Source organism: Leishmania braziliensis, chromosome 4, assembly GCF_000002845.2.
Source record: "Leishmania braziliensis MHOM/BR/75/M2904 complete genome, chromosome 4".
In the NCBI taxonomy this organism is placed as follows: Eukaryota; Euglenozoa; class Kinetoplastea; order Trypanosomatida; family Trypanosomatidae; genus Leishmania; species Leishmania braziliensis.
The window spans coordinates 408288-435935 of record NC_009297.2 but is presented as its reverse complement, the minus strand read 5'-3'; the positions used below and the strand labels follow the sequence as shown (position 1 = coordinate 435935).

At 56.2% G+C, this 27648-nt stretch overlaps 4 protein-coding genes across 4 annotated transcripts; all 4 read left to right on the top strand.

Moving 5' to 3' along the window:
- Positions 1-3603: 3603 nt before the first annotated feature.
- Positions 3604-4167, top strand: LBRM_04_1220 (conserved hypothetical protein; the record flags this gene model as incomplete). The annotated part of the gene is made up of 1 exon (XM_001561754.1): positions 3604-4167. One exon carries the CDS (start codon positions 3604-3606, stop codon positions 4165-4167), a length of 564 nt encoding a protein of 187 aa, XP_001561804.1.
- Positions 4168-4901: 734 nt separating this feature from the next.
- Positions 4902-6458, top strand: LBRM_04_1210 (putative tRNA nucleotidyltransferase; the record flags this gene model as incomplete). Its single annotated transcript, XM_001561753.1, has 1 exon — positions 4902-6458. One exon carries the CDS (start codon positions 4902-4904, stop codon positions 6456-6458), a length of 1557 nt encoding a protein of 518 aa, XP_001561803.1.
- Positions 6459-7794: 1336 nt separating this feature from the next.
- On the top strand, positions 7795-14889 carry LBRM_04_1200 (conserved hypothetical protein; the record flags this gene model as incomplete). Its single annotated transcript, XM_001561752.1, has 1 exon — positions 7795-14889. One exon carries the CDS (start codon positions 7795-7797, stop codon positions 14887-14889), a length of 7095 nt encoding a protein of 2364 aa, XP_001561802.1.
- Positions 14890-17835: 2946 nt separating this feature from the next.
- LBRM_04_1190 (putative RNA-binding protein) lies at positions 17836-18783 on the top strand (the record flags this gene model as incomplete). The annotated part of the gene is made up of 1 exon (XM_001561751.1): positions 17836-18783. One exon carries the CDS (start codon positions 17836-17838, stop codon positions 18781-18783), a length of 948 nt encoding a protein of 315 aa, XP_001561801.1.
- Positions 18784-27648: the final 8865 nt, after the last annotated feature.

The following is a 27648-nucleotide window of genomic DNA, read 5'->3' as shown; positions in this document are numbered from 1 at the left end:
TACTTCACCTTCATCTTACCATCCCTTCATCACTCAGAAAGGAAGAGAGAGCGATGCACCTTGTCTCGTTGACTTTCTTTTTTTTTTGCATTTCGTGTCTGTGTGTAGGAGTGAGCACTTTTTCCTTTAGCCTTTGTGTGCGTGTGCGTGTGCTCTTCCCTCTCTCTTAGTATGTGCGCCTTTTTCGCTTCTTTGATTCAGTTGCTGCGCTAACGTGACTGGTCGTGCCGCTATCTTTTCTCTCGCGCGCTTGTTCTCTGTCTTTCCTGGCTTTGTTATGTTCTGCTTTAAGGGGCTTCTTCCTCACTTTTGCGCACCCTTTGAACGGTAGAAGTGGGGGTGTATTTATTTTCTCTGTGCTAGGGTGTTTCACGCAACAGCTCTCTTCCAGCGAGGCACAACACTTGCTAGGTACCACAGCACTGTATCTCTTGGTGGTAGACGAACAACGAAGAAAGTGATTCCCCTCCGCGCCTCCACGGTGCACAGAATCTCACACGCCGATCCAACAAGGAATCCGTCGGTGATCACCCGCTTCTTCTCTGTCAATTCGGGAGGAACAAAAGGGACGACGCGACTTATACGTAAGCAGCTCCTCTTTACCATATTCTTAACGGTTATCTGTGTCTTTGTGTGCATGTTTCTCTGTGTACTGTTTTTCTTTTATGTTCTGTGATGCAGGTGTGTATACACGCTCACACCCGTACTTCATGATGCGCTCTGTGCCTCCGGTGTTTCTATTCCCATTGCATGTCAAGATCAGGTATCATCTTCTTCGTCCGAAAGTGTGCGTGTGTGTGTCGGAGGTGCTTCTCGGGGTTGCAAAGCGTATGTACCTGTGCGTGCACACACACACACGCAAGGTGTGCACAATTCAAATGGAGCATTCATTGAGGGTGTTCGGCAAGGTGTAGGACTGATGAATTGAAAGAGACGTCAGCGGTGAGCAAGGAAAAACCGCAGCAAGCTTCCCATCTTCCTTGATCGCTCTGTCTCGCTTGCCTCCCCCCCCCTTTTCTTGCTGTATCGTGCAGTGTGTGCGTGAACGAACGTGCTCCGGTCTGTCTGTCTACATGTGTGTTTCTTGTGTGCGGCGTTTTTCGATTAGTGGAGAAATGTCTCCGGGTGTTCCCTCTCTCTTTTCGGTTCATGTGCATGTGAGAACATACTTGCCTCCTTTCCTCCTTCCCTTTTTCCTCTTTTTCGCAGGAGACACCGGGAGAGCACATCAAAGACTTCAAAGGGAGCGGAGCTCACATATCAAGTGACAGCTGCGTCGGTTGCACGTTGTGTCCTTTTTTTATCTCGCACGACGGGCCTTTTTGAGCAAGCCCAACGCAAGGACGAACCTCTGTTTTTCTCAGGAAAGAAAATAGGCAGGCAAAGTCGGAACAGACTGTGGGGCTTGCAGGTAAAACAGGAAAAAAAAACAATGTCGCGACCATGCAAACGAGCGTCAAGCATACAGATTTGCCGACAATGGAAAATGCTAGTAAAGGCTTTTCTTCTTCCTCTTCTGCTCTGACTTCTCGCTCTCTTCGACTATAAACATGCTACTATTACTTGTCTGATGCACTGCTTTTCTTTTTCTAGCGTGCGTCTGAGTGTTTCACCTTTTCGTTTGTTTATATCAGTTCAAATCACTTCTCTCCTTTCTCGTCTGTGTGGGCCCACTCACATCCCTCCTTCTAACCAAAATGCTATCGTATATCTGTCTAGTAAGCGTTGTAGGCGCAGTACCTCTATGGCCACCAACGTATGTCCCCCATGAATACTTAGACATGATGGAGAGAAAAAACAATGTGACATACACGTAGCTGCCTTCGAGGAGGTGAGCACGGCTTCTAAAGACGGTCTTCTTTTTTTGTTCTTGCCATTGAGGCTCATCCTTCCTCGTCTCTGGGCGTGTGCCCGATGGACTGACACCGGCGCATGTTGACAAGGGACCAGAGTGTCTCGTCGACTTTAACCGCGTCGCCTAGTGTGGCGAACTACGACGGCGCTCGTTGAACTCTCCGCATGAATGCTGACGTCTCATCAGTTTGTGTGTGCAAGAAAAGCAGACTGACGGTTTTAGCTCATTCATGCTAAGCTCCTCGCCCTCATCAAACTACTCTCATTTGTCTTAACACTCTTTTTCATCACACTATCTCTTCCTCGTCCTTCTCGGCTGCCGAGGTTTTTTTCACTTTCTCACCTCCACAATGCCTCGCGTGTGCGCATTCCCTCCGCTGATTACCCAAGGGCTTCTACTATCCACCTTAAGGTAAGACGCATCACACGCCTCCCACGTCTGTCAGCAGGTTCCACTACAGGATTCTCTTTTCCTTTTCCCTTTCTTAGTCTCACCCCCACCCGTTCTCGCGTGCTGCGTCAAGCAAATGCTCCGGCGCTGCGCTCGTCGTCTAGGCCATCAGCTCATCAAGGAGCCAATGGAGCACGAAGAGACCACCTTTAGTCGTGGCAACCGTACTCGCAGCAGCGCTCTCCATCACATGTACGGGCTTGCCGGGTTTTGCGGGGTCGGTTGCATGCTAGCTCTCTTTTCCTTTGTGTCGGGGCAGCGTCGCGTTCAGACCACAATTACGGCAGACGGCACCATCACCAAGGGCACGTGTCCTACCAAGTGGTGGAACTTTTAAGCCTCCTGACAAGTGAGCAGCCTTGCTGTGCCTGCGCGGCTTCGCTGCTCCGCAGGCACCGGGAAGAATTTATTGCCAGCGATAAGCAGTCGCAGCATTGGCAGCGAAGTTCGCTTTTGTTTCGGCCCCGGCGTTGCTCTCTTTCTTTCATCTGTTTGTGTTCGTATGGTGTGTGTGTGTGTGTGTGTGTGTGTGTGTGTGTGTGTGTGTGATAGTGATCGCTGTAGTGTAGTGGGACACGAGGTACACATGCCTTTCATGGCGCCGAGAGCCTCCCCCCCCCCCCCCCAACACCTGCTGCTATCCACTTTGTTCGGGGGACAGGGAGACGGTGTGTACACCAGCCTGGGTTTTCTCTTTCTTCACTTGTGATCGTCTCTCGGCAACATCTATACTTTTCTTTGATTCTCTCCGGCTTGCGTAGCGTAGTAGTGTAATGATCCACACACCGACCAACACACAGGACGACACCCCATGAGAAACGCGAAGTAAAAATCTGAAAGCGGCGCCGCTCCCTTTCCCTTCCCGCTTTCTGTTCTACTTGGGCTCTGTGGATGACCCTCTTGGGCTGCCAATGTGAACTTCCTTCAAGGTCCTGCACCCCACAGAGGCTCCTCAGATGTACTGGGCTACAGGCTCACAGAGAGAGTGAGAAAGGAGGGCATAATGGTAGGTTTGCTCGTGGTGCAACTTCTTTCTCTCTTCACTGTATTGTATCACGAACGAAGCATCTTTCGTCTCCCTTGTGCGGTACCACACACCCCTTTCCTCTTTCTCTCTTTACTACTGCGTCTTGGTCGGAGGTATGTTGGGATGGATGCAAGCCCGCCTGCCCTTCCCCTTCCCTCCCACGGCCGCTGCGACTGTTCCCGTTTTCAGCTTATAGTGGCACTGGCATGTGCGTGTGGGCGTCCTCTTGCGCTTCGGTCCCTTTGTGCTGCCTCAACGAATTTCTCATACAATGCCGCCGATACGTCCCGCCAAGCCTCCTGGTACCAAGAGCGTTCGCAAGCGTGGCGCTAACCACACCAAGACGTGCTCTCCGTCGCTCCAAGAGGTGTACATTCGATCGTGTGCGGAGCTGGGGCTGCGGCCCAATAGCGCGTTTACAAGCCTCCTACCTGACAAGGGTGGAGTTGAGTATCCTGAAGCCACGCTTGACCTTAGCCGCAACTACGTCGGAGACAAGGGTATCGCACCTATCCTTGCTACGCTCGAGAAAATGCCCAACGTGCGCGCGCTCATCTTCTCCGAGAATGGCTTGCGAAATCGTGGAGTAGAGCTTGTGTGCGCCAGTGCGACCAACCTGCCGCACCTGGAGTTTATTGAGCTTTCCGACAATTTTATCAGCGAAGGCGCGGCTGTGGCCCTCTTCCGGCTTATCGAGCATCACCGCCAACTTCAAATGGTGGTTTTGGAAAATACAAAAATACCCGTGCAGTGGAGAGTCAAGCTGCTTGACGCGCTCGCCGAAAAGCGCGCCACGAGGCAGTCGCAAGCACATGCTTCCATCCTCGTGAGCTGAAAGGTGCCTCTCTCTCCCTATGACACGGTACGTCACTACGTGACCTTCGCCCACACAATCTTTCCTACCGCGTTTTCTGCACAAAGAGAAAGAGGTTACTCTTCGATGTACGTTACCTGCACGTTGTCCTCTGTGAAAGACGAACCAAAGAAGAAAATCGCTCTCCTCATGAAATCTGTCGAACAGCGAAGACGCATGTCTCCGCACTCTACATGTGTTTTGGCGCACGATCGCTGCTTCTCTCTTCCTCTCCGTTCTACCATCGTGATACACTTGACAGGGGTACGAGTGGTTAGGGAAAGGTGAAGATCGGTGGGGGCTGGTGGGCCGATCAATGAAGGCAATTGAGAAGAGTGATTGATGCATCTCTCATTGTCACCTGTCTACTCCAAGGACTAACTCCCAGGATTGAAAGCAATGATACACTGCTGAACCTGTGCTGTGCTGCAAAACCCTTTCTCTGGCACGACGCCTCGGCTGCCCCTTTGCGCTTTCTCGGTGCAAAGTGAGCATCGCCCCTTCACCGCAGGTACATACTGCTACGTGTATTCCTTCCCTGCCTGGTAGCGTCCCGCCTCCTTGTTCTCTCCCTTTTCACACTTTGTCGTGTGGAGGCTGGCCACAGTATAGCGGTCGAGTTTATCATTCGCAGCGTAGTGTCTCTCTCACAGATACACCCCCTGTCTGTCTCCTCCCTCCTTTCTCTTTCGCCGAGGTGAATGTTGCCGAGGGTAATGCGGCTGGAGGCCGCCATCTCCCCGGCACATCAAAAAGTCTTCGACGTTCTGCTCAGCGTGGCTGCGGAAAGCAAGCTCGAGGCTACGCTGCGGGTAGCGGGAGGGTGGGTGCGGGACATGTTGCTCGGGTTGCACTCAAACGACATTGACATTGCCATTGAAACCCACCCAAACGCGGAGCCTGTCACAGGTGAGGCCTTCGCTCACCACGTATCCAAGTACCAGCTGTTTCACGGCGACCGCAGCCACAAAGTGAGCGTCATTCGTTCCAACCCGGCTCTCTCCAAGCACATCGAAACTGCCACGCTGCGCGTCAACGAAATACCGGTGGAGTTCTGCGCCCTCCGCAGCGACGTGTACACGGATGAGTCGCGCATACCCCAAGTACACCCGGCGGCTCCCTTGGAGGATGCGCAGCGCCGTGACTTCACCATCAACGCTCTCTTCTACAATTTGCACACCGGCATGGTGGAAGACTACACCACCGGCTTGGAGGATCTGCGTCTGCGCATCATCCGGTGCCCACTGGAACCTCGAACGACCTTTACAGATGACCCGCTTCGCCTACTGCGCGGCGTGCGTTTTGTTGGTCAGCTAGGTGCGCTCAACTTTTCGCTGGATGAGTTGATCACCAACTGTGTAGATGACTCGCTTCTTGATGTACTTCAACTGAAGGTGTCTCGCGAGCGTATTGGGAAGGAGTTTGTGAAGATGATGACGGCCGCCCACCCGGAGCGGTGCATCGCATTACTGCATGACATGCACATATTGCAGCATATCCTGCTAGCCAGCGTGGTCATGCGGCAGGCGCCCGGCAAGAAGCAGCTGTCGAGCGAGGTTGACCGAGTAGACAAGCTGATAGATCTTTATCCGGATGGATCGAAAAGAATGGAGACAGTGATGCGACTGAGCTCTGTTGGCTTGCCGTGCCTCGTCAACATTGGCGCGGCGGCTGAGTTGACCGAGGAGCAGCGCGTGGAAGTGGCGCTTTTCTTTCTACTTATTCCTTTCTTTCGTGGCGCTACGGAGAGTATTGATGAGACGGTGCGCAATGTTTGCGTTAATGGGCTGAAGCTTCCGGTGGCGAGCTACGACTGTGTGCGACGCTTGATCGACGCTTACAATCAGCTTTATGAGCAGTCCGTGACGATGGATGAGCTCGCCGTCGGGACACTTCACCCCGAAACAGTGAGGAAGGTATTTGATGCCTTGAGCACCCTCAACGACACGCGCGTCTTTTCTCATGCCCTCCGAGTCGTTCTGCTAGCTTACATGCTAATCGAGGAATCAGCTCACCAACTGTCAGGCGGTACACCGCAGCAGGTCACGAAAAACTTCTCCGCTGTGTGGGCACGTCTTGTCCAGCACCCTGTGCTACTTGGTGTCTTCCAGCTGAGCCTGCCCGTCAATGGAAAGAGCCTGCAGGAGGTGTACGGCATTCCACCCAAGAACGTTGGGGCAACTCTGCTGAAGATGCGACTGAAGCTCGTGCTTTGCCCCCAAATGACACCTGACGACGTTGCGCAGTGGCTGAGGGAAGGCGCGAAGATATGACTCGGCCGCCGTCGAGTGGCCCATTGCCGTTAGTGCTACAGGTGACTTAATCCTGTTTTCTACTCTGCAAGGCTGTATAGCCGCTGCGCGGGGCGTACGAAATAGTTGTGGCGGCAGCTCCTGCGCTGTGTCGTGTGCAGTGGGGAAGAAATGATCAACATCGAAACAAGAAAAAGACATTGTATTAGTCTCGGCTACCGTGCAGTTCTAGCCACGACGGTCAATTGGCTCCCCACCACTCTCTCATCCGGTGGATGCTGATCACGAGAGAAAGGAGTGCCTCTGTCCGCGCTGGCCTTGCTTTGCCTCGAGTGAGTGACCGAAGAGTCTCGTTCTTGTGCTCCTTTTGCCCTGCATGTGTGACGCTGCGCACTCTGCTCCACTTGCTCATCCCCATCTTTTCGTCCTCTCTCTTCTCTGTGCTGCTGGGGGTTGGTGCAGGTGTACAGCCATCGGCGCACTGCGCATAACGCTGCCCCTCTCTCCTCTTTGTCAGCGCCATTCAACCGCGTTTCCCCCTTCCCACTTTGGGCTTGCATAGGCAGAGCGGAGGTGTTTTGCATCCGCAGATACTGTGGCACCTTTCGTTAGTTTTTCGCGCACACAAAGGAGTAAAGGTGACGTGCGAAACTGGGAAAATACTGAAGGTGCATAGCAAGCAGCACGTCACAACTGCTTTCTTTTATTTGTGACTCTCTGCCGTCTCTGTCTGTGTGTGTGTGTGTGTGTCTGTGTGCTTGACCTCCTCCTCCTCTCCCTCGGCCTTTGAGTCACGCCCCCCCCCCCTCCCCCTACACACACACACGCGCACACACTCGGAGACAGACAAATAGACAGGTACGACTACGTCCACAGACGCACATACATACACTCCCACACACCCATACATACAAGTCCATAGTTTCGTAGTGGTCAGCCTCGCCACCACCGCCCCACCCCCCTCCCCTCTACTTCATGAGCTGCATACGTACTGGCCGGCAGGTACCCATCGCAAATCCATAAAACATACATTGAAGTTACCATAGAAGACCTGGACCGCATCGCCGCCATTCCTCTTCCGCCACGCACACATTTTAGGTAATGGGTGTTTCCTTTTTTAGTCTTTTTGCGTTGTCGCCGTCCCCCGCTCTTCTCTTTTCCTTCCTCGAGTCTCCCCGTTGTGCTCTGCGCCCGCTACGCTGCATCTGCACTGGTTTCTTGCCACTGCCAAGGCCCCCCTGCCCTTCCCTCATCCCCAGACGTGCTGAAGGCTCTGTCTGTACTCCCCTTCCTCTTTGGAATTGCTCTTGTGTTCTAGGCTGAGTATTCCTCCAAACCCGTGTAGCGTTCTTGAGACATGAGCGAGATTCGCTTGAGTTCCTATAGTGCCGTGTGCTGGCGCCCCGGAAAGGCTGGCTTCGTGGACGTGGTGGGCCCCATTTCTTGCACAGAGCTGCCACAGCAGACGTCCTCGGGTAGTGGCACGGTGGTATCTGCCCCGATTGCGTTGGAGTGCGTCAGGCAACCTGAACAGGATCTCATCGTGTGGCTAGGATGGAAGGGATGCCGAGACTTCAAGAAAGGTGGGAAAGGTCTTCACAAAGTTCTCTACGTCTGCACGACCGTCACGCACTCCGGCGTCTTCTTCACCTACCACAAGGGTGAGCGGCTGGGGTTTGCGCTCATCACCCACGACTCGAACGACCCGCAGAAGTTAGGGAATAGGCCTACCCTCTACAAAGAGGAGCTTTCTGGCTTGATGGCGGACGTCTTGCACGATGGCGAAGGCAAAAAGACGTCCAAGCAGCTAAAGCAAAGACAACTGGTGACAGTGCGGCAGGCGGTCATTCGCGAGACCCTCGAGGGGCACGTTCTCGCAGCTGTATTCATCAATCGCCGCGGCGATGTGTACGCGTTGGTGGCGCACTTGACAAAAAACGCGTGGCGCAAGTGGAGGATGGATGCCGCTATCGGCTTTATGCCGTGCATCCATGTTTCAGACGGCGGTCGCGATGTGCGGCTTGTGCACTGCGACATAGGCGAGCCCATTGATCACACCTCCACCACTGTCGCCCCTTCCCTTCCTTTGGCTCTCTTGACGTTTGATCGCGTCTCGATGAGCAGTGCCATCTGGGCTGCGCAGGTGGTGGCCGCCGCATCGCCTCTCCTGTGTGTGAGATTCCGTGAGTTCATTCTGCCCACGCGCGGATCGGAGGTTGCGGCGGAGAGAGTCTTTCAGAGTCAGTGCGTCGAGTGCGTACTTGACAACGCCCGGAAAGTGCAGCAACCGTGCCTTGCCCAGGTGGATGAGGCGACCGCAGTGTACACCGTGGTTGTATCCTGGGAGCAGTCTAGCTATCTCCTGCACATGCGTCACTCGCTGTGCGGGTCAGGGCTGATGACGAATTGCACAATGGTTGCTGGATTGCATCGGCCAATCAGTGCGTGCACGCTCTCAATTCCGAGCCTGCACCGACCTCGAGGCGCCCGGGTCTCGCTGGTGTTGTGCGACGACATGAGAGTGTACTGCTGCGAGCACTTCGGGCAGGTAGCGTCGGTGTCGCTTAACATTGAAGGCGTGGACTGCTCCGTATTGACGCTCCCCGCGCCACCGGCCGGAAAGTCAACCAAGAAAGTATGGACAGCAACGATACTCCCAGCGCGGCTCATACCGCTGCACAACCAAACAGAGGTTCTCTGCACGAACGGGACGGTTGGGCTGTTCTTACGCGTGAGTTACGCCAGTTTTAGCGAGACGGTGCCGGTACCGCCAGGCGTGGCGGTGGAGGGCACCATCGAGACTGCCGGCTACGGCACGGCGACTGAGGTTGGGGTTGGAGCTGCTGCACTCCGTCTGTGCCTGGAGTCGTTGCAGCGGCTCTCGGTGCGCACTGCCCGCCACGACCTGCCTGATGTGGTGTTTCGCCACATCATGCCGCACCTGCGCTACGTGGGTACCTCGCAACAGGAGGTGATGCTGATGCAACGGGTGTACGAGCAGCTGCTGCAGATGGCCAAGCCGATCCTAGAGTCCGAGTGGACCTATCTCTGGTCGCTCACCTCTCTTCTCCAAAAGGCCCTCGTGAAGCGCGGCAGAGATAACCAACTTCGGTACACTGACACCTTCTTTCTGCAGCTGGCTGACGCGTACCGGCAGAGCAGCTTCGCCTCTCCTAGCGGGGAGACGTTAGTGGGGGACGGTGTCCGCTCTGTCGTGTCGGTGGAAGCGCAAGGTGTGATCGCAGCACCGACGGCGACCCTGCCCGCAGAGGTGGGCTATGTCCTCGACGGGCTGGCGGCAGGCGTTGCCCCGGTGGCGTTAGCGGAGGAAATCGTGCGGCGCATGGTGCGCACCGAGACTCTCTTGAACGACATCTGCGTTGTGTCGTCTCAGGATGGCGTGGCCAGCTGCGTGCACTGCATGGGATGTGTTCTTGTGGCGAGTTGTCTAGACCTGAGTGTATTTGCAATCGCTGACGAGGCGGGCGGGCTGCGTGTGTCTCTTCAACGACCGCAGGATGGCGTATGCGTTGCGGTTCAACCGTACACCTTTGCGAACCAGGAGGAGTTTGAAACCGCACTGTCCTTAGCAGGCGATCTCCTTTGCGTCTACTCCGCCGATGAGTCATTCAGGCCCGATGTGGCGCTTCTCACGCTGAGCATTGGGAGACGGCAGCATTGCCTGACTACCTTCCTGCAGCTGTTTGCTCCCGTGTTGCGTCAAGCCGTCGATGCAGTGATGCCGCTAAGCAGCAATAGGGATTGGTTCGAGAAGTGCGTCGCCACACTGGCGCAGCCATCCACTGAATGGGCTGTCAGTTTGCTGCGCAAGGGCAGCAGCGACAGCTTCACTATCACAGCGGCACTCTGCCACGTACTGTGTACAGCGCACAACGGCGTGGATGCTGTCTTTTTTCGGAGTCTCTCGGGCACCCTCTCCGTAGAGTTCTGCGCCACCGCGCTGGTTGCTCGTATCTTCCACCAGACAGAGCGTCTCCTGGCTGCGACCCAGAATTACGCATCGGCATTGGCGACCTATATATCAACGCACAGGAGTGAAGCAGAACAGGACACCCATGCTCAGGCGATGGACGTGGGCCGGAAGCGTCTGCATACGGTACTGGCGCAGACGTCCGCCTTGTGGACGCAGATGGACTCCCTGTCTCCCTACCCTGTACGTGATGTAGCGGAGAGCTACCGCATCTCCGTTGGCATCTCACTAGCGCCCGTCGCGAGCACGGCGTCCGCATTGACGGAGGGCACAATGGTGTCACGCACGCTCGTGCTGTGCTTCCGCATCTTCTGTCTCGTGCAATACTCGCTGGAGGTCGAGAAGGACGCGAGTCTGGCAGTAAGTGCTGAGTCGGCTAGTTGGACAGCGGACGACGCCATTGTGAGGGACTGCCAAGGAGCTCTGGAGGCCCTCTACCTGCTGGCGGACAGCCCGTTTCCGCTCGAGTGGCTCCAGTGGAAGTTTATGTCACACGTGAGGTACGCAGCTACCATCAGGCCAACTTGGGTCCCGTTCCTAGTGCGCCTTATGCAGCTGTCGAATGTGCGCCAGAGCAGTAGTGAGAAACTCAAGCGCGACTTCTACACACTGCTGGGGGCCCTGCAGATCCATGACGTGTCTTCTACAACAAAAGTGGCAGAGGGGGATATTCAGAGAGCTATCGCAGCGGCAGAGTCCACCGTTGGCGCTGTTGCTATCCAGGCAGGGCACTGCGGTCCAGCGGCTGGAACGGAAGGTGATCGCCCAGCGCAATCAAGGCCTACCGTTTTCTTCATCTTCTCCCACCAGCGCGATCCATCGCTGCCCAGCTGGACGGACTCGCACTCGCTGCCAGAGCGACGGCACCTTTTTGCTACCAACTGGGCCGACGCACTGTGGACGCTGGAGCGGGTACCCGGCGCTCTTCAAAAGGCCTGCGCTGCAGCCCTCGCTCGAGTGCAACTTGCAGCCTCTGAGGAGTCGACTACGTCACGAGATAGGCACCACCTGCCGGCGCTCTCCGAGGAGCTCGCTCTTTCCCTCTATGCACATCTCTATCGATTGAGTCCTCCGGTGCGGATACACGCCATTGCAGACGCGGCACCGGCCGATGGCGACGGTGCGCGCGGTGATGTGCAGCAGAGTGAAGCGCGTGTCCAAGAGTATGAAGAGGCCTCTCGCGAGCCCACAGCGACCCCCGAGAAGCTCGCCGCATCGCCTCAGCAGGAGCAAGCACCAGTGACTGTTTTACCTTCTGCGAACATGACGACATCTGGGCCGCTCCTCTCGTTAAGCGTCGAGCCCGAGGCTGCGGTGCGCACCGGCACTAGTGAACCGACACCAAGGGAGCAACCAAGCAGCAAAGCCAGCGCGAGCGCTGATGCTTCTGCAGCCGCTGAACTAGCAGCCTCGACGCGGACAGGTCTGTACTCTCCAGCGAGCGTGGCGTGGTGGGACACGCTAGAGACGACACCAAACCCACAGCGCTCGTTTGGCGTGAAGGCGGAGTGTGCCACCGCAACCGCCACGTCGCCCGTCACCGCCGACGACAACGGCGAGAGCTCCGACACGGCCACGACGTACACGACATCGACCAGCTACTACGCCGACCCGGTCGCCATGTTCAGGTCATATCATCCCCGTTGCTACACGAGAGGCGACGGGCACATGGCAGTGGACAGTGTAGGCAGCAGTAGTAGTAGCCTGGAGTCGCACTGCTGCAGACGCCGGTATGCTGCCGCTTCCTCGCCAGCGCAGTACGGAGCAAGAAAGAAGTGCCGCTGCTGCAGCCGACCGTTGCGCGTGGACTCCCGCGGCCGGTCAGTTGGGCGGCGAGGCGAGGTTGCCGATGAGGCTACACCAATACGTGTGCAGTGGAGAGAGACTGCGGAGGAAACGACCCCAACGCATGTGCAGCGGCCGCCAGTCGCCGCGAAGTCGCCAGCAGCTGCTGCGGCACGTCCAACAGATCTGGCCTTTTCGACTGCTCTGCAGCCCCCAAAGGAACCCTCACGCGTTGCGTCCCCAATGCCCCTGTTGACGTTTTCACTTGCACCAAACAGAAAGGAGGCATCGCGAGTGCGGCTGTACGTGTTAGACGGCGACCGCGCCCGCCTTGCTGATGAACAAGAGACAGTGTTGCTGTCGACCGCCAGCCGCCCTGTTGCCGCTCCCACGACAGGTACCTTGCTGGAGGTGCCACCACTGCCTGCGACGAGCGTCTTTGTAGCTCCTCAGCCTCTTCTGCGTCTCCCCCCGCAGCCTGCGGCAGCGCAGCTCGAGCGTCGTGCGATACGCGCATCAGATGCAGCGGAGGCAGCACAGCCGGTGAGGTTTGTCCAGATGGAGCGTCCATATCCGCAAGCTCCGCGCGCACCCGCTGGCGTTGCTCCGCCAGCAGTAGATATTGCCACCTTGCAGACTCCCGCCACGAACGCACCTGTGCCTGTTCGCCCCGCTGATGAGATCGCCTCTGCATCTGCCTGTGCAGCAGCACCAGTCGCTGCCCCATATGTGCCGCCCGCTCCTGCCATTCTGACTCCCCGGCCGGTCCCAACGGTGTCTCCTGTAGCTGATCCTAGTGTACTCAGCCCTGCGCAGATGTGTGAATTTCGCCGCTACATTGACGACCTGCTGGCCCGACAGAGGGGAACTGCACCGCTGCACGTCGCGACGACTGCGTCGGCTCTGACTGCAGCACCTCCGACGCCGGAGAGCGCCACCGCAGCACCCGCAGCCACCAATTTTGTCCGCACTGCAGAGATAGAGCGACTGCTCGAGCAGCAAGACAGCTTTATCCGAAAATCCGAAGCCATTCTTGAGGCACTGCACGCTGAAAATGATGGCTTTCATCGGCGGGTAATGGAGAACATCCGCAGCCTCACCACTGTTTCCCAGCAGTTGCGAGGATTGAGCCCGGTGGAACAGGCGCAGCTCGTCCAGGACACTGTCAAGCAACGAAATGAGCTACTCACCCTCAACCATCAGCTTCTAGAACTGCAGTTGGCTGCTGCCCGTGTCAGTGGTGAGGTGCCGCCGGTGCCCACCACTGCTTCAGCAAGCTCTCAAGCCGCTCCGCAGCGCGTGACTTCCACTAGTGCAACCCAGACGCAGGCACAACTGAGGGAGAGCGTTGGCGTGTCATGGGCAACAACGGACGGCTTCACGGCATCCACAACGGCTGCTGCCGCCACTGCACCTTCACCCATCAAATGGGCGCCAGGGCGCGAAGGAATGCGAGAGACTCTGGCCGACCTACATCGGCTCAACGCAGAGCTCATGGCAGTGGGCACGTCGGCGGAAGCCATGGAGAAGGCCATCAAGGAGACCCGTGAAGTCATCCAGCGGTACGAACGGTACAAGATGGCAGAGGCGCTGACAGCGGAGGGAGTTGCCCTGACCTCAGCGATGCGCCAGCGCACTGCTGCGATTGAGCGACGACTAGCGGAGCTGCCGAAGACGGTCGAGCGAACTGCCGCTCCTGGCGAAAAGCGATCCTCGAGTGTGTGGATACCTCAGCGCTCAGTGGCGGAAACGGTCGGGGACCCGCTGGCAGGTGTGCAACCCGCCGCATGGCGCCCGGCATTCATCTCGAGCGCGGGCGGAGTGCCATCGCCCTCGTCACACTTACCAGCGCAGGCTGAGACGTCAGCGGTGGTGACAGAGGATGCACTGCTCTCACGGGACGTGGTGCAGTACTTGCCGTCGTGCAACCCACTCGGAGCGATGTCGCCCTCCACCTCTGTGCCCCAGATGGCGAAGGGGCCGCAGCCGGAGCTACAGGCTTCTCCCACAGTCTCAGTGTGTACTGCACCTGTCGCCTCGATTGCAAAACCACCCGACTTCGCAGTGTTCACCTCTGTTTCCTCGACACCCATCGATGAAGTGATGATGCCACGGTCCGCAACGCAGGAAGCGCCGCAGCCCAATGTGGGTCTTCATGCTGAGTGGACTACCGGTGGTGAGGTCCCGAGTCTGCACGTCCGTGAAACAATGAAGCCTACCAACCTTGATCTTCCACGAGCCGTGTCTCACGACATAACTGCACCACGAGTCACCGCTCAGTTGTGTGATCCGAGCAGTTCGCTCGTAGAGGACGGTTGTCGGTACGAGGCGCTATGCAACTCAAGTACTGCTCCGCTGCACCGGAGAGTAGAAGCCCTTCCTCTCCGCAGTTTGCTGGGATGCTCACAGGCACTCAAGCCCCACACTGTGGAGCGACGCTGCTCACCAAATAGTCACTTGTGGACACGGCCTCATCACATGTGTGAGGAGCGCTATGCCATGTACCGGGCGACGTCGAGGTCAGCAAAGGTACGCCCGGCAGCCGCAGCCAGATCTAATATGCCTGGCCACCGGTGTGTGTTGACTGGTGATGCTTTCGTGGATCGACAGCAAAGGAGACGCTTGGCTAGCATTGCCAAGCGCATGGAGCAGCTAGAGGAGGATCTCTTTGCGTAGACACACACATGCAAGGGGACGACGCCTGTAAGGCAGTCCGATTTGTTTGACGCAGGTGTGTGTGCGTACACGCCCGTGTGACTAGAGCTGCTTTGATCGCAAGAGAGGAAGAAGAACAGGGAGGGAAGGGAAACTCTGACTGAAATCATGACTGCTCATAGTCTTGCTGGCAGTGCCACTCGTGTCGGCCTTCTTAAGGTAGAATCCGCCCTCTTATTCCATCTCTTGAACACCCCCCCCCGTTACGTGCACACGTGTATGTCTGTGCCCCACCCTCTCCATCCTCTTCTCCGACTGTATTTGGAACGGTAGCACCCGTAGAACGAGGTGACAGGCGAAGCGAGTGACGTTGCGTCGAGAGGAGAAGGGAGTGGCGGTGTTGAAGTGGGTGAAGAGTCGTTATTTTCCTTCTTGCTTCACGCATACCAACAGTGGCCTGACAGCCACCGTGAGCAGCAAAGCAGCAGCTGTTTTTTCTCTTAAAGGTGTTCACTCTTCGGTGTAGGACGTAAGAACAAACTCTCCGCTCAAGCCACGGCCTGTCTCGCAGGGCCCATCGCGCGGTGCGAGCCAGCCGTAGACACACGCGCTACGGCAATGCGCAGACTCAGTCATCGGAGCACGGCTCCTGCGTCAAACTCTACCCCCCGCTCCGCAGGTCACCCCCCACAGACGCTCCCACTGTGCCGGCCACCACCTGGTACATCACTTGGGGAGTGGGGCAGGCTCCCCAGACCAGTAGGCAGAGAGGGTCGGGTGGGATGCGCTCGAGTCAGACTCACGCAGTGTCCATCACATGGATGGCACAGACGCGTTTGCTGTCGCGGGTCGCTCCGACACAACGCCACCCAGGACCTCACCGCCGACACCCGTAGCGATGCATCGCTCTGACCTCCCCTACGTTGTAGGTGCTTGACGCTGTCACGACCAGCAGTGGCTCGGTAGTGGCAAGGCCAGGGACTACTAGGTTGCCCCGCATGGAGCGGGTACTGCGCTGTGGCACCATGCCGGGGGTTTCTGTCACCTTCAAGTTATAGAATCAACGTGACGAGACAAAAAGTAAACCAATAGCGCTGCCTGTGCGTACACGCGTGGGACAGTCCGTCTGGCGTGGCAACAAAACTGCTTTCTCTTTGAAGTGCTTTATCGCCTCACCTTGGCTGACCTCTGCGACACGGCAGAGATGGTCATAGTCGCCGCTGCCCCGCTGTACAGTGGCGTTTGTATCTCTCCCTCTCCCTCTCAACGGATGGGTGTGTACGCCATATGCAGTGCCTCTGCACCCTCCAACCTCCTCTGTTACTCTCCTGGATGCCCACTCCTCGTTCTCTCTCTACCTCCTTCGCTTTGTCGTCATGACGCTCGTTTCGCAATAATGCTCTCTTCTTTCACCCGCCTGCCTGCGTGTTTCTTCTTCTCCCGCGCTCCTCCGCCTCTCCGTACACAAACTCCCCCCTCCCCCCTCCCCCTCATAAAAAAAAAAGAAAAAAAATTATGGGAGAGTAGAGTATACTCGATGATAAAGTGGAGAGTTTTTGTGTGACATCCCCACTTCCGTAGCCACCAAGCTCGCCCCCGTTTCTCGTGTGTGTGTGTGCGTGTGCGTGTATTCCTCCTCCGTCCACCGTTTCCCTCGCTCTTTCCCTCTCCGATACTTCGACACCACTTGCGATCACGGTCCCCCCGCTCCCCGCAAAAGACGTCGCTTCCGGGGACGAAAAAGACAAGAAAGAGGTGGACAACAAGTGAAGGAAAAAAAGGCCCAAGTTAACCCCCCTCGTTCTCTCTTTTTTACGCTCTACGTGTTTGCGCAGTCCCTCTTTCCTGCGTTTGATCTTGAAACGAACCCACAAGTGTGGGCTAAGTTGGTTGTGTGCGCGCGTGTGTCCCCAGGACCTTCGCACTCTCTTTCTCCGTCGACTGTTGTCTCGTAGTGTGTCGGAGTTTCTGGGCTCTTTCCGTCTGCACGTCTGCGTATCTCTTGGTGTGTGACGTCGTTGTGCTGTACTGTTTCTTGTCGTCCGTTACTCGTTCTTCTGTGTTGGTGCTTGGTGGTGGTGGTGGTGGTCCGTCTGTCTGTCCGTCTGTGTGTGTGCGTGTGTGTGTCAAGTAGCGCTCTTGATTTCTCTCGTGTTCTTTTGTCTCTGCCCGTATTTTATTCCTCTCCTCTTCCTCCCCCTGCCGCTCACAACGCCAACCCACGCACTCACTCGTGTTCACTTTTTTCGCTTCGCTTTGTCTTTCGCTTTGCCTCGCTCACCTCGTGTTGTCTCTTCTCCTCCTCGTTCTCTTAAGTGCAGTCGCCATCACTAAGAGAAGAAGAAAGGTGGATATTGCTGAGAAAAGCAGATAAACCGACGAACGACTGTACTTCTCAATCACCCTTTCTGCTTTCCTTCTTCTCCCCGTTTCTCTCAGCCTGTGGTTCTCTGTTTTGGCTTGCACGTGTATGCGTGTCTCTCTCTCTCGGCTGCTCTTCTCTTTCGTCTTTGCTTTCTGCGTGTGACCCCTCCTCCTCTTCTTCTCCTGCCAGCCGTACTTTCCTCCGTTCGAATTTCGATTTCGCGTTTTGCGTGTGCGTTGAGGAATTTTTCGTGTTGCGTCTGTACGTTTTCTTCCTCTCCCTCTCTCATCTCACTTATTCATTCGGCCTTTTCTCTCTCTCTCTCTCGCACTCCCACCCACACTAGCGCCCTCTCTTCCCCGTGTCAGCCAACGAGATTCTTCCCCGTGTTATTAGCGTTCTTCTCGCCCGTGCCTTTCGCTTTTTTGTGTTTGTTGTTGATGGAAAACAGAGCCAAGTAGATTTGTGCTCCCCCTTACTCCCCCTTTCCTCTCTGCCCCCTCGTGCGTCTCTGATCTGCGCGGACACTCGTCTCTTTCGTCTTCCACTTTCCCCCCCCCCCTGTAGCCCCGCCGCTATCCCTTCTCTGGCACGTGCGTCTCATGTACGGACAGCAGTTCGTGCCCGGTCAAATGTACGGCCAACCCAACATGATTCCCTACCAGCCTGGCGTGCTCTCTCCTTCCATGTCCACTGGCGTGTCAGTGATGCCCAACTACGCCCCTCCTTACCAGAACGGGATGCCGCCAGCTTCGATGCAGCAGCAGCAGCAGCAGCAGCAAGGACAGGGCCAGGCCCAGGGGCAGACTATGCCGCAGACGCAGCCGCGGCCTCGAAACAACGAGATTGGCAACACAAGCTCCGTCATTCATATGCGCAACGTCACACCCGAAGTGACGCAGCTTAGCATTCAGAACCTGGCCCAGAACTTTGGCGACATCAAGCACATCGTGATGCTGCGACAGATGAATCAGGCCCTCATCGAGATGAAGAGCCCCAAGAGTGCCGAACAGCTGGTGGACTTCTTTAAGGAACCCGGTTACGCGGAAATCGATGGCCGCCGTGTGTACATCCGTTTTAGCACCCACCAGAACCTCACCGCCACGCAGCACGCGACTCGCACCCTGCTGGTGTCGATGTTCAACACGCAGTATGACGTGTCTACCGCGGCTCACATTACGCCAGAGATTGTGTACCAAATCTTTGCTAGCTACGGCACCGTGGAGCGTATTGTGGTGCTGCCCAAGAACGAAAGTAGCCAATGGAACCACAACCGTGTTCAGGCGCTTGTTCAGTTCGACGCTCGCGAGTCCGCTGAACATGTGAAGAATATTCTGCAGGGTCAGCCCGTGACCCTCGGCGAGACCATCACTTTCACTCTCGACATCCAATTCTCACGTATGGACGAGATCAAGACGACGAACCCAACGACGTCGCTTGTCGTCGACGACGAAGGTGCCCACCGCCCTGCGGGGACGATGGACCCCATGGCGATGAACGCAGCGGCGATGACCACCACCAGTATGTATCCGCCGATGGGATGGAGCTAAGCGCTGCTGCATACACTTTTCGGCCTGCCACAGCGATATAATCATCGTGAAGCCAAAGTGCACAAACGGAGAGTACTGAGAGAAGTGTGTGTATGCATGCATGTGTATGTGGATACGCGAACAGGTAGACGGTGTGGAGGCCGGGGAATTTTCTCTGTATTCTTGGGTGTGTGTGGTTGCGTGGGAGAAGGCGAGCGCGTTCGTTGATTCATCTGTGTGCTTGCGCGTGCGATGTATGCCCTTCATATCTGTCGAGTGAGCGAATGGAGGCGCGCGGCGTCAACCCAGGCAAGCGCACACGAACCTCCTCATCGCCATTCTTTTCTTTGCGGTAGAGCACTGTTACGAGTCTACTTGGATCGATCCTCTTGCTCTATTTTATTATCCGCGTGCTCGTGCAGGGGCTCAGGTCTCTCTGTTCCATCTCTCTCTCTCTCTCTGTGCGCGCGGCGAGTAGTAAGAGAGCACATCTGCTTGTACACCGAGATGCAGATGGCGTTGGGGCTTCTATGGCTTCTTGAGCCTCGTGAGGCCATAGGGCCAGTGCCGCAGGCAACCTGTGCAAATAGAGAGCGGATGAAGAGAGACAATGAGAGAGAATGAGCGGGTGCAACCGGACGCGGTCTGCACCGCATCACTCACTGCACTCTTCTTCCTCGCCCCTTCCCCGCCTCTCTTGTTGGTAAGCCTTGTTAGTCCTCAGCCTGCTGATGCCTGCACCCCATGTTGCACCTTTCATTCTCTCCTTTTGTATCTCGCAGTGGAGCATTCCCACCTTGTTGACCTCTCCTCGATGTGTTGCTGATGGCGTTTCGCTTTTTTTTTTTTCATCACACATTTTCTCCTTCATCTCTCTTCCTCCCTTGTGCGTGTGTATGTGTGTGTGCGGGTCTACGCGTCTTGACTCTCTTTGTGGTTTTTCTCCGTCTGGTTCTCTCCTCCTCATCTCCGCTCACCCTGGCCTTTACACGTTCCTTCCTCTCCCGATGCCTGCTTTCTCATCTGGTGTAATCATCGCCTTCGATCATGATCAAGCGCACGCTCACGCATACGCAACTACCTCCTCCTCCGAGCCCCCCTTTTTGCTTACTTTCAGCGGCGTGTGACGTTAGACGTGTTTTCTTCTCCCCCCCCCCCTTCGTTTAGGGTCAACAGAGGGGAAAGGGGACCCACACATATATATGGAGATCTACACTCACGTGAAAGTCCACAGCCATGCGTGCCTGTGCGCCCACGTGAACAGAGAGCTGATGATCGCGGCGGGATGGCATCGCTCTTTTCTTTTTCATTTCTCCCGCGAATGTATAGCGGCGTTGGGGTGTTTGCCTCTGTGCGCGTGTCGGCAGTTCGTGCGTGCGTGTCTGCGTCGTTTTTCTCCTATTTCGCCCCCCCCTTTTGCAATATTTCTCTCTATCTTAGAGAAAAGGAAAGATACACGGTGCCCTTGACTTTTATTTCCCCTCCCTTCCATTCTCCCACTTGCTTCTGTGCGTGTATGTGCTTGTGTGTGCGTGTGCGTGTGCGTGTGTTTTCAGGCAAGGCTTATTTTGCTGTCCTTTTTTTTCCGGCGCACCTCGTGGTGATTTCCTTGTTTGTCCAGCATAGCACTGCCATTTCTCTTCTGCGCCTTCGCCCTCTCTACGTACGCGTGTGTGTAGGATTGCGCTCTCGATAGTTCCCCCTTGTCTCTGGTGGGCTTTCTTTACCGCCTTCTCTCTTCTTCATTGTCTTTGTGTTTACTTTGCAGGGCCGGGTCTCTCCCTGCGTCGTTATTTTCTACCCCCCCCCGCACCTCCTCGTCGCGGAACTCCTTCCTCCTTTGCTCTGTCCTCTACTCTGGGTTCGCGAGCGAAGATGTTGCGCCTCTTTGATCGACCTTCTCCCGCCCGCTCAAGCACAAACGCGCGCACAGGAGAAGAGGTGACCAGCGAGGCGCACGGGTCATGCCGATATGCAACGGGGAGGCCGCAGGTGGTGTTCGCTGTAGGGGTGGGGGGTATCCTGCGGATTGCGAAGAGCATGAGAAGAGGCCGGGAGTGGGGAGCGGATGTGCCAACACACATGGGCCCGTCCGATGCGCTCGCTGTTGCCGGCACCTGCATGGGAGGCAGCACGAATGCCGACGGGCGAACAGCACCACAAGGAAAGCTCAAGCAAGAGGAAGGCCGAAGGGTCCTCTGATCCACAGCCCCACTGTCGTGTTCTGTGACGTTTGTGGCTCGTTGAGATGCAGCTCGCGCCTGCTGCTCTTGCTCTTTCCTCTGCTGTTGTTTACACGCCCTTCCCCTTTGCGCGCGCGCCCCTCACTGCGTCTGCCGCTGCGAACGCCTTGGTTACTTTTCCCTCTCTGTTTTCTTCCTCCACACCTCACGTCAGCACCCGCCCCCTTCCTCCCGGAGCCATTCCCCTGCTCTCTCTCTCTCTCTCTCTTCTGCACTTTTTCATGTTCTGGCCACGAAGTGACGCTTACACAAACGAAAAATAAAACCCCCAAAGAGTGCACGCACGCAGAGAGAGAGGGGGAGGGGATGGGGAAACAGCAGAAACGTCTTCTACATCGACGAAGAGCGACACAAACCGTGCACTGTATCGATGCAACTCTTCTTCTCGCGCGCGCGTGTGTGCGTGCGCGCGTGTACATGTCGTTGTTGCCGCGGTATACCTGTGCTGGGTTCATTTGTTGTCTTCATGTCGCTCCTTCTTCTTTGCTTGTTTGGTGCTGTCTTTCCCTCTTTCCCCTCCCCCTCTCTCCCGTGTTCTCTTTCAGGTTGGCTAGCGTCGTGGTGTTTCCTTTCTCCTCTCGTCCTCGTAACTCTCTCTCTCCGTCCAAGTGTATGCCCCATCAGCCGCCTCTCCCCCTCTCCTAAGCGCTCTGTACGTACACGCTGCATTCAAGACGCGCACACATACACCGCGAGGGACTGATAGCCACACATAATTCAGAGAGAGAGAGAGTTTTGCTTTTCTGACTATCGCCTCGCCCTTGTTGCTTCGCTAGTGACCTCCCTCCGCGGGTGGCCATGACTACCGCCGCGAAGATGCGGAAAGAGGGAGCACAACCACATATTTTGTCACCTGCTGAAGTAGGGAGACAAGGGAAAGCGAAAAGTCAAGGGCGCCTATAGCACAATGTAGACAATAGACGAGTGCAAAAGGGGCAGGCAATGGAATGACGTGGGGGAGAGGGGGGGGACGTCTCAATTTGTCCTCCCCCTTTCCTCTCCCCGCTCCGTCTTGTTTCTGTCTTTCGCCTCCCTCCCTCACGCTCTCCTTCTTACGCACACTCGCCTACTCACGCCCAGACGCCCGCAAGTGGTGATCGTCTGCCCTCCCTCTCCTCCTGCACCACCCGCACACACGCAAGCGCTCCGCCATTTTTGTTGCTCGTTGCGCTTGGTCTCTTCTGCTTCGACTTCCTCCTTTCCGTCTGCTCCCCCATCCCCCCATCCCTCACTTTTTCCCTTTCTCGATTGCTGTTGTCTCCGCCTCATCTTCTTCTGCTCTGAAAGCCACGGCGAGGATGCCCCATTATTACGCCTTGTGCCCACCGCCATAGCGCTGAGCTGTGGTTGTGTTTTTCGTTGCTCGTCTGTCGCGCGCGCATGTCCGCCTCTCCCTTCTGGAGTCGGGCGCTTTTGGTGTTTTCATCGCGTCCGGCTTCTCGGTGTGGCCCAAAAGGCAATGCGCGGGTGCATTCCTCGAAATTGGAAGGAGTGTGAAGTGTGTGGCGGGCTGAGAAGAGCGGCAGGAGGAGGGAGGCGTACGAGGCGCTTTATGCATATGCGAATTTCGAAGCGCCACATAAAGTTGATTCCGTGTTGGACTGTGTGAGTGGTGTGTGGATCTGTCAGCCGCATTGGCAATCGGTGAAGCGACGGCACGGGCCACAAGGGGCCTTTCAGGGATTCAAGCAGCAAAATAAAGTCAGCAAACAGACTGAGCGACACGAGAGCGCATGCGCTGTAGCGAAACTTTTCTTTGGTCTTCTCTCGCTTTCCTTTTCTGGTTTGGAGTTCTTCAGTGCCCGTCCGGTTCCCGTGGGGAGGCGGCGGCTGAGGAAAAGCCCCCGAGAGAACCACCGCTGCTGCCGTCTGCGTGTGTGTGTGTGTGCGTGTGCGTGTGCCTCTCTCTCTGATGGCTCAACTCTTCGACCACTTCTTCTTTCTTTGACGCTCGTGGGACGGTCTTTACGGTGTGTGCGCTCGCAGTCAGAGACACAGGACGAGAAAAGCGCTGCGTGTGTGAGTGCGGCACACACCCGTCTCGCCTCGCCTCGCCTCTCCCTCCCTCCCACTGCGCTCATAGCATGCACGCGTGTGTCGACCGGTGTTCCTCTCCTTCCCTTCCCCCCCCCCCCCCCGGTGGCGGTACACCCGGCACTCGTACTTCTCTCTCGTTCGTTTTTTCGTCTTCTCTATTTTGTTGGTGGGTGTTGGCGTGTGTCGCTCCTCTAACTCTCTCTGTGTGCGATTCATCCAGGCGTCCATTCTCGTGTCTGTCCGCGACGTCGCCTCTTTGCAACTCCGCCTACTCCCCTCCTCGAGAAGCTGGCGTCTTTCTCCGTGGCTCTCACTTGCCTGGTGCAGGCGAGTGGGGGAGAGAAGAGAAAAGCGTTCGGGTCCCTGCGACCCAGACGATAGAACGGAAAGGGAAAACAAACAGAAGAGCAAAGATGCGGCAGTGCGAGCAGCGAGTGCAGACACGGCGGAGCGAAGGAAAAGCGCCAGCAGGAGAACACAAGAACAGGGCACACCGAGGGTGCGAGCCGGAGCCCCCGACGGCGCAATTCAAGCACCCCGAAGATCGCCGTACAGATTTACAAGGAACTGAGTCCACAATTGTTTTTTTGTTGGCCTGGTAGCGCCTGCTAGGCTGTTAAGCTGATGGTGTGGGGCTCAGCGAAAAGTCCTGCACGCTCTTGTTGTCAAGGAGCAGAAGGCAAGGAGGGAAACGAAATGTGGAGGGGGAATAACGCCGAGGATTCAATGCAGCAACGTGATGAAAGGCGCACTCTTCATCCATCTTCTCTGCTCTCTTGCTCGATACTCTGAGATGGTTGCGTCTCAGCGCTCTCCCCTTTTCTTTTTCGTTGTCCGTTTCATACGTTGCGTGTCTCTGTGGCGGAGGGCCTGTGTGTCTGTGTATAATGCGAGATACGGGCGTTCTTTTCAGCTTCACGTGCGCGGAAGAGACAATGTAAGAGCGAAGGACACACGCGAGTACGCACCAAGCAGAAAAAAAAGGATAGTGGATGAAGAGCAGAGAAAAAGCTGCCAATGTGCGCTGCCGCCCTTGCCGCACCGCATCGTATCACCTCCCCCTCCTGCCATACACTCCCGCGTTTCCTCGACAAGGAGCGTGAAGGTGACAGGGACTCGTGCAGACACCCACACACGCACGTGCAGCCGCCGCGCCTGTGCATGTGTTTCCTACTTTTCCCTCTGCTGCCAGCGAAACAAATTGATGCTCGCCGCTAAGTAAATATTTTCTATCTGGTTTTGTTGGCCCTTTTTCCTTCTCGCGGTGGTCCCTCTCTGTCCATTTTGTTCCGTCGTCTCTGGCGCTTTAATTAAGGCCAGCCCTGTCCTACCCGTCCTCTTCCTCTCTCTGTCTGTCTGTCTGTCTGTGTGTGGGGTTGGGGGGATGTGGACTCTTCCCATCTCTCGTCTTTTCCCCCCTCTTCCTATCGAGTACTGCGCCTGGACCTTCATCGACAACGCGCAGGAAACGAGGTGAGTCCCAGCCGGTTGTGTGAACGTCTCTGCTTGCATTTTTTCGTGTGTAGCGGCGGTGGCCTTGCACTTTTCTCTTCCCGTGTCTCCCCCTCCCTCCATTCCCTCCCTCCATCCGCGTTGGTCTTTCCATTATCCCCTTCGTCTCCCCTCCCTCTCCCCTCGAAGCTTTGCTTACATATTGGATCTCTGTTTTTCCTCGCTGTGTGTGTGTGGGTGGTCGTCGACTTGTGCGGCTCTCACTTCTCTTCTTTTAGGTAATCCGCATGTTTTCTCGTTTGCCTTTGCTCGTTCTTGTCTGTAGCCGCCTCGTGCCGACCACCCGCGGCTGGGAGAGGGTTAAGGCGAGGAGGCGGAGTGTGCAGGGGAAACCGTGTGCAGACCACAATAATGATGACGACTCTGATGGCACTTCACAAACTCTATTCTGCCGCTCTCTCTCTCTCTCTCTCTCTCGCTCTCTGTACGTATGACTCTCTCTCAGGTGTGTGTTTGTGTATACTCTCTTTCCCTCGACGGCGTATCTTTACTCAGCTTTGGTGTCTCTGCGTCTGTCCGTGTGCGTCTCTCTCCTCGCTTCCTCAGTGTAGTTGTTACCCCTGCACCCGTTGTTGCTTTGCGTAGAGCGTATGTGCGTGTGCGTGTGTGCCTCGCGTGCACGCACACACGCTCTCCTCCTTTCCGTTGTCGCCGTGTCTCTTTTCTTTTAGAGGGGTCTGTTGACTGTACTCGTATGCGTGTGTGTGTGTGTGTGTGTTAGTCCGTACTTCCCGTGCTTCGGTGATGTCATTGTTTGCTTTTCCGGATTGGTGCCTCCTCCCCTCCCTTCTCTGCCTCTCCGTTGCTTCGGCGTTTGGCTGACTTGACTCGGCTGCCTTCTTTTCCTCTTCTCTCTTTGGCTTCTGTACGCGTTGTTTGTTTTTTCTTCTCTGTTGTATCGTGTCACGCGCTCGCTCTCCCACCTTCAGCTTTAAAGAACAAAGAGAAAGATGCGACGCCTACACCGTATCCCACGTTGCAGGCCAGGCAAGCTCACATGCAACGTGGGTAGTAAGAGAAAGAGACCAGTCGTGAGCTGTGCTTCCTGTCGGGACTCCTGTTTGTTTCACATTCTCCCACCGCCTCTCCTTCTCTCTCTGGCCTACTATTCCCCCCTCTCTGGACTTCACACGGCCACTTTGATCCATTGACGAAGTTCACGAGAGCACCACGATGTCACCGGCTACGAGTCTCTCGCCCTGCTGTCTCTTGCTTTTCCTATCATGTGTGGGCCCATCTCTCTCCCGCCCTGATGATGAGGCACATCTCAGCGCGGTATCAGAGGCCACTACCCATGCTGTGTAGGTAAGCCACGCAGTCCTCATCCCTGCCAAGGCAGGATCACTGCTGGTGGTGAGAGGGTTGGGTATCGAAAAGATGAGGGAGGGTCACGACGACGTATTGCTACCGATGTTGTCGGTTGGGTTGTAGATGGCACTGCGTCGGAGCGACTTGCGACAGAGGGAACACGTCTGTGCCACCCATATGATGGGTGAGGTATCAGCGCGACTCGAACGTATCCCATTCATCCCTCAACAACCTACTCGTATGCGCAGGCTGCGTGTCACCCCGAGGGAGGCTCCAGGTGGTGTCTGGCAGAGTGGAGGCGTTTGTTAGGTGGGCAGATAGAGTTTGAGAGAGGGGCTATGCTCGAATAGCTGAGTCGGAGCACTGGTGTACCGCGTGTCCATCTCTGCTTCACACCAAACAATTGGCTCGTGACAGGGAGATGTGTAGGAGTGGAGTTTGGCCCATGTGCTGTATGGCAGAGAATGCACGCGTTGAGTAATAAAATCTCTCCTTGTGGTGCGATGGGCTGGTGCTCGTGATTCGAGTGTCAACGTACGACTGTGTAATGTCTTTTTAGTCTGCGTGTTAAGCAGAGGCAGTGAGTGCCGCAGTCAGTGAGCGGGCGAACAGGAGAGAGTGAGAGAGACACCTGTAACAAACAGAGAACGGACAGCACAACCCTTTGAGTCTTCCCGCTACATTTTGCTTGTTCTCATTGGACCGTACACGCGCACAGACGCCAGCGCGCGCAGCAGACACGAGCCCTTCCGTCGTTGCACCACGTGCAAGTGTGCGTGTGTGCGCCTGTCGCTCCACCTCTCTCTCTGCTTCTCTCTCTCTCAGCGTCTCATCATTATCTCCCCCCCCCCCCCATCCCACCGTCATCACCGCCATCAAAAGAAAACGTAAGGCACAGTTCGTTCTCCAGTGATGCCACCACCGACACCTTTGGGTATGTGTGTGTGTGTGTGTCGCCTCCTGCATGCAAAGATAGAAATGCGTGGAAAGAGAAGGTTACTGCAGTCTGTCAACTGCCCACAGCCATTCGCAGCTGCGCCAACGCCGCGCCTCGTCAGTCATTCGGGCAGAAGCGCAAGCCCGAAGGGGTACGTGTGAGAGCAGACGGAAGCGTGTGGGACTAGGCAGCTAGGCGGAAGTGAAGGAAGAGATGAGGCCTGGCTTTCGCCTAGGAAGCGCGCGAGATACGCCTCGACCACTTCATTGCCTTCGCCTCTCACGCACTTCCTCTTGCACCACTGCACGTATACCACCTACTCGCTTACGTGCGAAGGGCTGGCGATGAGTGGGTGATACTACAGCGGACCTCAGCACTCTTCAAAGGCGCGGGGATCCTCTGAATAAGAGAGTCCGTGCTTACATCCATGCGGTGCGGATACGGCACCTGCTCTGCTTTCTGTCGCTCGATCACCTCCTGGGACAGACGCGCAGACAGAGACACAAGAGTCCTCCAGTCGATACTACTCTTGATGCTCTGCCTCACACCGACCCTCACACATTCTTCTCCCACGCACCCCCTCCTCTTCCTTCTGTCCTGAGCATTGCTGCCGCCACCACTGCACCCCTGCGCCTCTCTTCACTTCCTTCTTTCGTCTGCTGCTCACGTGATGCGTGGCACGCAGGAGCTCAGACGGATGCACAGACACAGCGATCTGCTCACATCTGCGGTCTTTAATCCCTGCAGCTGTCGACAATGCGTTAGCATCACGCGCGCTCACACCCCTCTCCCTCCCACAACGACCACAACTGTAACCCACAGGTGTGCACACGCCACTGGCACAGCGCT